The sequence below is a fragment of the Engraulis encrasicolus genome, chromosome 4 (assembly GCF_034702125.1).
Source record: "Engraulis encrasicolus isolate BLACKSEA-1 chromosome 4, IST_EnEncr_1.0, whole genome shotgun sequence".
NCBI classification, from domain to species: domain Eukaryota; kingdom Metazoa; phylum Chordata; class Actinopteri; order Clupeiformes; family Engraulidae; genus Engraulis; species Engraulis encrasicolus.
In genome coordinates this window covers 15,048,223-15,058,222 of record NC_085860.1, presented here as the reverse complement: position 1 = coordinate 15,058,222, position 10,000 = coordinate 15,048,223, and the positions used below count along the sequence as shown (strand labels likewise).

The window sequence follows — 10,000 nt, the reverse complement described above, 5'->3', positions numbered from 1 at the left end:
ACCTCCACCCCATGGCCTGTAAAACTCTTCTGGAAGAGCTTACGACCACCTGGCCTTAATCCAAAAGATACACCAGAGCCCCTTCCAGCCCCCTCCCCTCTCTCCAAGCTCTATTCCAGCCCCTCCCCTCCCCAAGCTCCACTCTGAAACCACTCACACTCATACACACCTGGCCACACGTCCTTCACTTGTCCTTTCCCCTGAGCCCTTCCCCCTCCCCTCCCCTCCCATCCCACCTACCCACATCCACCACACATTCTTCCCACCATATATCCCTCCCTCCATCTCTCTCTCCTTCCCTCCCTCCCTGCTTTCTCCCACTATCACTCTATCACTGTCAGGCATCTGCTGAGGGTGCTGTGGGCTTGTGTCACGGCCAACACAAAGCGCTTCACAGCCGAGCGGACTTCTGGGTTTCTGTCTACAGCCATGATGAGGGCGAGACAGCTCTCCAACGCTTTCGCTTTCTTTTCTTTTTTTTTAACCGAAAACATTCACTTCCAATACAAGAACGAGAACAAAACAGACATGTAATGCGTCACATAAAGTGTAGTGAAAAAGTATGGAAAGGGAAAAGGGCCAAAAAGGCAGTAGGGGGGAGTGTTGGTAGATTTTAAAGTCAGGAGGTGAGAGACTTGAGCTCTTTGTTGCTTTGTTGTGCGGGGAATGAAAACGGTTGATATAGGTGAGAAGATCAAAGTCTGTCACTTTGAGTGTGCATGTGTGAGTGTGTGTGTGTGTGTGTGTGTGTTTGTATGTATGTACAAGTGCACGCTGGGTAGCGCATGGTTCCTTCATCCAGGGCATCTCATCTCAGTATCTGGGGACTTTAGTGTAGTCTTCCTGGTGGACACTCTTGCACAGGCACATGGACAGGAGCATTCCCAGGAGCTGCAACAAGATGACACAAACAAACAAACAGTCAAGACAAAAGCAAAGCAAAAAAACCCCAAACAAACAAAAAAAACACCAATCTACAGACAAAACACACAAATGCGCAGATGCGCAGATGCGCACACACACACACACACACACACACACACACACACACACACATTTAGTTCCCTTTCCTCTACGAGAGCATAAATAACAGTGATGGGGCGGGCGGGAAGGCTGGCGTCAGGAGTCGGAGTCAGGGAGCAGGAGCGGGAGCAGGAACAGTGCTCTGCTCTGAGCCTGATTAAGTACAGTGTGTGATTAGCAGGGGCCTGTTGTGTCAATCAATGAGGCAAACGTGTCTGAGCACGATAATCCTGTGAGCCCCGGCTGGAGCAGGGTGGGTGTCACGGCCGCGAATATGGGGCTGGAACAGGAGGCTGGGACTGGGGCTGGGAATCCATGTTTAGCAACACACCCGGTCTGTGATAGCAAATCGCCACAGAAAAACACCCCCACCCCTGAGGTTTGAACGGTTCACTGGATTGAGGCTTTACAAAATGAAGGGGGGACGTGAGCGGGGGTGGGGGCGGGGTGGCCGTGGTTCTGTGCCAAGCAGGCCACAACAGCAGTGGCACAGAGGGGCCGAGCAGAGCGGAGCGGGGGGCCAGAACAGGGGAGTATTACTGACAAAATGACACACATTTAACATCCAGACTCAATACACAATACAACAGTCAACCGTCTCATACCTCAATCACAGCCACGCCAATGCAGATCCCCAGAATTACACCGCAGTTGTTTAGGAACCAATCCTCCACACTGGTTATGCAGCCCTGGAGAGAAGAACAAAAACAACCGAGGATGAAAAGGTTGAAGAGGAGCAGAATAAACAGTCAAATGGAGAGAGAGAGAGAGAGAGAGAGAGAGAGAGAGAGAGAGAGAGAGAGAGAGAGAGAGAGAGAGAGAGAGAGAGAGAGAGAGGAGAGAGAGGAGAGAGAGAGAGAGAGAGAGAGAGAGAGAGAGAGAGAGAGAGAGAGAGAGAGAGATGCAGCACAGGGAGAGAATGGGCAGAGAGGTGGTGAAAAGGTGATCACGGTAGGAGAGAGACAAAGGGATATAGGGGAGAGGAGGATTAAGAAAAGAAGTAAGAGAGGAAGTGAAAAAGAGATTTAGGGGGGCATGAAGAGTAGTACAGAGTGAAAAAAGGGGAGGGAGAGAGAGGGTGATACAGAAATCAGTAAGAGAGGGGAGATTTAGCAGGAGGTAAAGAAAGAGAGAGGGAGAAAGAGAGGAACATAGAGATAGAGAGAAAGAGAGAGCCAGATGAATGGAGGGGATGATCCTGAGTGGACAGGCTGGTCTGCAGCCTCTCCAAAGACAACTGTTATTACTGGACGAGGAAGAACAGCAGCACAGAGACAGACGCCAGAGACCTACGCACAATATCACTTGGACACGGAGAGGGGGGTGTACATGTGTGTGTGTAAGTGTGTGTACGTGTGCGTGTGCGTGTGTGTACAGATAGGATACTTGTGTCGTATTTGGACACGGAGAGGGGGGTGTACGTGTGTGTGTAAGTGTGTGTGCGTGTGCGTGTGTGTACAGATAGGATACTTGTGTCGTATTTGGACACGGAGAGGGGGGTGTACGTGTGTGTGTAAGTGTGTGTACGTGTGCGTGTGCGTGTGTCTACAGATAGGATACTTGTGTCGTATTTGGACACGGAGGGATATGTATACTGTCTGCGTGTTTGTGTGTGTGTGTGTGTATATGTGTGTGTTGTATTTGGACACAGAGGGATATGTACAGTGTACAGTATACAGTGTGTGTGTGTGTGTGTGTGTGTGTGTGTGTGTGTGTGTGTGTGTGTGTGTGTGTGTGTGTGTGTGTGTGTGTGTGTGTGTGTGTGTGTGTGGTGTAAGTGTACGTGTGCTGTACATGTGCTGTATAGGAACAGTAAATGTGGGGCGAGCAGGAAGATAAAAGCAGATTTACAGTAAGCCCTCACTTGTCAGAGGAAAACACTCCCGCGGCTGACAATGAAATGAAAGCAGCGTGTAAAGGCAGAGTAAAAGACTGCTTTTGTTTGGCAGGCCCAGAACAGCCAGTGATAAGGAGGACTTATGAAAACACCCAATCTCTCTGCAACATTGCTGTGCTGAACATTTAACGCCATTACACGGCAGAGATATTGAGAACGTCTTTCAGACAACGTAATTCTACAATAGAGGCAATACACTACAGTGGTAAAAAATATAAACTTATTTTGAACTCTCTGCTGCATATTCAAAGACACACCCCCAGAAAGTAGCAAAAGTACATTTCCAGCATAATGAAGAGCTCGCTTTACTGGCTATAGCTTGACAGTAGCATCAATTTCTCTAGCTTCGCTTTTATACACCGATATTGGTTTCTGACAGGTCAACAGATAAATCGTCTGTTAAATAATTAAGGATAACATTTGGGGCTACTAAATCTTTAGATTTCCTCCCGAAAAAATGAAGTGTGGATGTACATCCAAGACTGGCCACTAAATCACTCTCACCACCAGTGCGCTGCCTTCTGGCTACAATAACCTTGTTGTGCCTTTGCTTACTCTAGTTTCCTCTGTACTGCTGTTTTCACGTCTTCTTCTTTTGTCGTGTAGGAAAAAGTGTCAGGTAAGTGAAATGAAATGAAATGAAGCACAACGCAACAAAGCACCAGTACAACTGGAGGCCAACATGGTAAGCCGAGTTGTCTGAAGATTCTAAGTTTAACAAAGAAAAACACACACATCCGTCTAAAAAAAGTTTTGGGTGCATGACCAGCAAAGTCACATGAAAACTCAGTGGTGTAGTCTACGTAGAACGCAGGTATACGCCGTATACCCACTTCTTAATTTTGGTAATTTCCGTATACCCACTTCTAATGTACCGTATACCCACTTCTAATGTTCAGTATACCCACTTAAAAATAATTTTCAATATTTAGAATATCCGTTTCATCAACGGCCACTTCTCATGGAAGCATTGTAATTTAACAACACAGCGATATATTAGACTTTTTCGGAGATTGCGTCAATCGTTCGACGGTAAGTATTTCCAGAAATTAACGCCTTTCAGTTGACCACTGGGCTGCTGTCACAGCGGCGCCATATTTAACCGGTATCATAATTATATGGCCAGCATCAATCAGTTCCAGGCTATACGCACATTATCCTGTAGGTGGTGGTAGCATAAATGCAAAATGTAATGATGCAGGTCAAAGATGGCGGCGCCCGGGGTTAGGCTATGCCGAAAGGCTGAATAGTTACAATTCAGGTGTCCATTTAACTATGGTTTCATTGCGACCTACCAATCAGACGCGGCTATTCTGCCTTTCATCCATCAAAACAAAAATCTAGCATGGAGCGTGTATCGGTAGTTGCTAAAGGTTGCTAAATTGTAAACTCGAGGCATCTACGAAATGTCCTTGTACATATGGAGTGACTCATGTTCTCACCATTTGGATCGGATTATACAACTATCATCTCAACATCCGTGGGTTCGCGTTTGCAGGGTAGACTTTCCAGGGCTGTGACAGGTAGGCCTAGGCTAAGGTGTTTAATAACATTATGACTTACCCCCTCGTCTAACTTTCACGAACATTCAAGTTTAGTTCAAGCTTAAATATTAAGTGTTCTGCCCAATTGTTAATGATTTTAATTTTCATTTATGACATAAATGGACAAGTCGAAGACACACAACCTGTTTCATGATGTGATGGTGTTCTGCTACTTTAAAACAATCACTCTGTTAGGCCTTGCTTTATGACCGATGAGTACAAAGATTAGGGGTGGATTGGGAAGAATTTCTCCACCGGGCCAATTTTGCCAAAGCTGGCCCCATACCAAAAACATTTAAATAAATATATAAATAAATATAGCCAAGGCTACACTGTATATTGTCACATGTGTGTGCCCTTGAAAGGTTCTATATAGGCTATTGTGCATTCTTTTTTCAATCACTTTTTGTACTAATGTATTATTACAATTTTTATTAGCCTACATTATTATGTTCAATTCTGGTTGAAATTTGCATTATCAAACTGTAACCTTTCACACTATTTATAACATAATCATTTTTATAGTGACTTCCAATTTGGATCAGTAATTGTTTCCCAAGTTCATGACCTTTACTTCACAGAAAGTACAAACTTCAGATTTGCACAACAAAACTTTGTTGGATTTTTTTATCCAACCAATTCAGGTGAATATAAACACCAGTGGGTAAGCCATCATTCGTGACCAGGATCAGTTCCGAAATCTGACCACTAGATGGCAGTATACACTAGGGAAATACTCCAGGAATCTATTGACATCCAAGAGCAGGTATAGGCCTATGCATTATACTGTATTATATTATATTATATTATATTATATTATATTATATTATATTATATTATATTATATTATATTATGTATTCTATTCTATTCTATTCTATTCTATTCTATTCTATTCTATTATATTATATTTATATTTATATTATAAGCACTGTCACATTTTACTCAAGGTGCTTAATCTAAAAAGTAAAATGAATGACGAAGAACTGTTATAGATAGATAGATTAGATTTTACTAGGGCATTAGGGCATGACTATTGAACATCTTTCCGATGGAGAGTTGGAAATTGAGACATTGAGATGCAATACATTTTCGTACCATATAGCCTCTTTGCTCAAGTGCCTTGTACAACAACTCTGATACATGGACGCAAACATTTTTGTCACTTAGATTGGTCGCGAGGGGGTGGCGTCCCGAGCCCTAGCTTGGTAACCACCGAGCCTATGTCTGGCCGAATATACAGTATACCCACTTCTAAACAGTAGACTACACCACTGTGGAAACTGATACGTTAACTAACTTAACTTAACTAACTTAATAAAGTCTACACAACAATATCCCGTTTCTCTTAATTTGTTATCAGTTTTCTTGTCTGACTTATCCATTTAATAATAGATAAAAACTTTAAGCTGTACAAGGCAACTGGGTTTCACTAATTGGAGCTTGAAGACCGTAGCTCTCTTCAAGGAGACACTTCTTCAGTTCTGGAAACCAATAAGCTATTCACATTTTTCACTATTCATCTTCAAATGACAAGGGTCACAGTATGGGTCAAAGTGTGGCTTGTCCAGTTGTAAACAGCTACACTATTTTTTATGGGCTTTTTGTGTCTTCATTTCAGACAGGGGAGGGAGGGGGGAGAGAAAGATGGGGAAGGATCGGGAAACAAGCCCCCAGAGACCCTGTCATAATGGGTGCGGCACACCAGGCCAATGAGCCATCTCAACCCCAACTAAACTCTTGATATGGAAAGGTGTGATGCCTGCCGTGTGTGCAGCCTACCTTGGGGTAGACGGGCCACTCGGGGGTGTCGGATTCACACAGGCCTGACGACGGCAGGGACTCTGACCCGGTGGTGTCGTTTCTACACGAGCAGGGGAAGAGGGTCGACGAGCTGTTCTTGATCTGAGTGTTCTCCGTCCAGTTACCAGGGCCTGTCCAGCCACAGCACTTGATCTGCAGACCAGGAGACAGACAGACAGACAGAGAGAGAGAGAGAGAGAGAGAGAGAGAGAGAGAGAGAGAGAGAGAGAGAGAGAGAGAGAGAGAGAGAGAGAGAGAGAGAGAGAGAGAGAGAGAGGGGAGGAAAGGAATTTCAACACACCTTTATTACAAATCCTTAGAATACTGAAGCACAAAATGTGCTATGGAGTGAAAAAAAAGTTATATAGGTAAATAAATGGCTGACATCTCAGCCTGGTGCAAACAAATACGCAAAAAGCTATTCATAATTTTTTAACAGCGCACACAGCACAATTATGACACCAGATTTGTTAAAAAAAACCTCCAAATTGTTCATTAGCTTACAGCTTAGAGAGAGAGAGAGAGAGAGAGAGAGAGAGAGAGAGAGAGAGAGAGAGAGAGAGAGATAGAGAGAGATAGAGAGATATGAAAGAATGACAGACCGCAACCTTGAGACATGGTTGGTTTCTGATATGGACATGCAACGCTGATATAAGTTCTCATTAAAAAAAAAAACCATAAGATAGATATAATGGAAATAGAACACTGATTATGGAAAAATGTCTTTGCTTTAGTAAACAAAAAGACTTACCGTCTTCTGCAGATAGTCCCAGGCAGCATCAGCTGTTTTGTTTTGCCCCGTGTAGTCGATCATGATCTTATTCACAATGCCGGCCATTTCTTGCTTCAGCTACAGAAATAAAGAAAGATACACATTCAGAGGGAGACCACTGCTAACATCATCAGTATGCACATGTGCAGTGCAGTACTGCATAAACACAATACAAATTAGAGCTTTTTTGTTAATTATATGACATCTACAATCCCATCTATTTTGCCAAAACTTTTAACTTCAGGAGTAGTCTGGTTACTGGCATAGACCACCTTTCAGTTCTGTTCCACAGTTCCAGCAAGTTTATTTTAAACTGATTTCTCCTCCAAGTGTTTGTTACAAAACCACCGGCCGGATAATAGACTTCCTCAGGGCAAGTAGCTTGTAAAGTGCCTTACACGTGTTAACGGTAAGGACAAGGATGTAGGAAGTCACACATAAAAGCATTCCTTCAGCTGCTGGACACTCCTCTGACTCATAGAGGTACTCAATCAAGCGCATTACAATACAAACAGGGGAGCCCCCACAACCAGTCCAGCCAGCGACTACTCACACTTAACAATAACTATGGAGATTCCCAGGCCTGATTCTGTGTATGGCAGTGATTCATCTACCCCGTGGCCATGCTAGTACCCATAGGTAGGTCAGGACACTTGGCAATAACGCACATCACCACAGTGACACCTACCATAAAACACATACCACATGGTATGTTCACCGTCTTAACAAATCTCTGCTTCTACACGTTGAACTCATTATAATGTTATGTGCAGGACATTTATTTATGCTTAGTCAACGCAGTCAAAATACACTCCTACTGTACAAGTGCATTTTAATAGCCGTTAGTGCAGTGAGTACACATTCCAAATGTATGAATGTTACAATTTGCAATACCTCACTTGGCCAGTAGGGGCTAACTAGAGAAATTAGTAATTTGCTCTTGCCTTCTAAGTAAAAAATGTGCAAGAAAAACAATAACAAACAAACTAACCAACACCAACACAAACAAACACAATTAGGATTTTTTCAAAAGACTTGGGACAGCTTTGGGGTATATTCCAACTCCAAGAAGGGTGAATTTATGTTTATGAAACGTTTAAAAGAAGTATTTTGCTTCCGGTTACTATTTGCCATCGTACATCGTACATGTTTCTCCGGTATATTTATTATAAGTAGAGGCCTGACGCTGTGTTTGGACTGCTGCACAGCCAGAATGAGTGATGTCACAGTGCATCAGTGTTCTGCTGCAGAGGTGTGATCACAGACCACGTGACACTGTCTTGTATGGAGGTCATTGGGTGTGACACTGACGAGACACAACTTCCTTTAAAAAGACAGATACATTTCCCTGCAAGTACCGTATAAGATAGACTTTGGTGTATCTGAGCCCATCCCTTTTCTTGCACCAAGTGATCAACATCGGTGAACATGGCAAACACTCACACCTCCACAAACCAGAAAAACACAACAACCGTCTCCATGGGATGACTCACACATGCCCATGTCTGTATTGAGTGTGGTTTGCATGGGGCATGCCCGGGCGCTTCCAAACAATGCAGGAGGGCAGAGACTAAGCAATAGGCAGCTGGATCCCAGAGACGGGGAAAAGGCCAGAGTCCTTATTGACTCCATATGCCTCTGTAGGCCTTGCCCTGTTCTCAAAAGAAAGACAGACAGTGCCACCCTGCCCTGTGGTGAACCCTGTGGTGTGTGTGCGTGTGTGTGTGTGTTTGTGCACGTGTCTATGCTTAGACGTTAGGCTGTCTAAGACTGGTCCTTCAGGTAATGGGCCAAAGCATTAGCAGTAGTAGCAGCTCTAATTACTGAGGTAGGGAACTCCCAAAATATAAATAAATATATAAATAAAAGGCAGACCACAACCCCCGCTTCAGGTCATCATGCGAGCTGATGGTAAAAAGCACTGGTGTGTGTGTGTGTGTGTGTGTGTGTGTGTGTGTTGAGGTGCATTTGTGTGGTCTGAATAATCTTATGACGCAAAAGTCAATGTGTTGTGGCATGCTGAATTGCTGAAATGCAGACTGCACAAAGTACTTCGTTCTAACCATATCTTCTACTGTGAGGCTTAAGAACCTGTTGTCCTGTTTTTGCTCTGTACCAGGTTGAAGATGGTTCACAAAACTAATAAAGTTCCTGTACACAGCCAATGGCCAGGCACTGATGATGCACAGTCCTACTCAGAGCGCCATGGGAGTAAGAGTTAGGCTAATCCCATTGATCTCAGTGTTCCATTTTACAACAGCTCATGGAGCCTTTGACAGATCACCATTGACATAGTTCCAAAATAGTTCCAGGAAGTGAGCGTCAAACACAGAAAGTGCAGTAAAAGTAAATGTTATTCATTTTAATTCATTTTACTTCATCTTCCCTTGTTAAATAGTGGTTTGGTGTTAGTCTCTATTGAAAACAAAGCTGCTGCCTAGAATTATTTGAATCTACAAGAATCTTGTCACCAACCGACTTCCTGTACCCTGGTTGTCACAACTCTGAATTCCATCGTTTTGGTCCAATGTAATCCACATAACCACAGCCTGGTGGACTTACTGTTTTTATTTTATTTTATTTTAATTTAGTGAACAATGTGTTGTGCTTGTGCTTCAGCAAGTTCACTTTGAAGTCCACCCACTTCTTCTGAGGAGAGATTTAAAAAATAAAAAACTTCTGTCCTGTCAGCGCTCGAATACAAAAATTCTATGATTCAGTTCACATGATAAGTTGCCTAGGTAATTGATAACATCACAAATCGCGTACACCCACTTTAAAAATCCCCACTACACCACTGGTTTGAAGACAGTGCAGTTAAGAGCTCTGCCTGGAGTGGGCGCTGTGCCCTCGAACTATAACACCAAACACCTGGAGCACACACTGCCTGTTATGTAATGGAAAAAAATAATCTCGTCGTGGGGTTAACCTGTTAAATTCAAACAAAGAGGGGAAAACCCACA

General features: G+C 43.5%; 1 protein-coding gene across 1 annotated transcript in view; it reads right to left on the bottom strand.

The window, feature by feature from the left end:
* Positions 1–259: 259 nt before the first annotated feature.
* cd82b (CD82 molecule b) overlaps positions 260–10,000 on the bottom strand; it is a 35,946-nt gene continuing 26,205 nt past the window's right edge. The window contains exons 6-9 of the mRNA XM_063196764.1: positions 7,017–7,115; positions 6,245–6,418; positions 1,629–1,712; positions 260–891 (exon numbers count right to left, since the gene is read on the bottom strand). Coding sequence (XP_063052834.1) covers positions 814–891; positions 1,629–1,712; positions 6,245–6,418; positions 7,017–7,115 — 435 coding nt within the window. The 3' untranslated portion in view covers positions 260–813. The remainder of the gene's footprint in view (positions 892–1,628; positions 1,713–6,244; positions 6,419–7,016; positions 7,116–10,000) is intronic.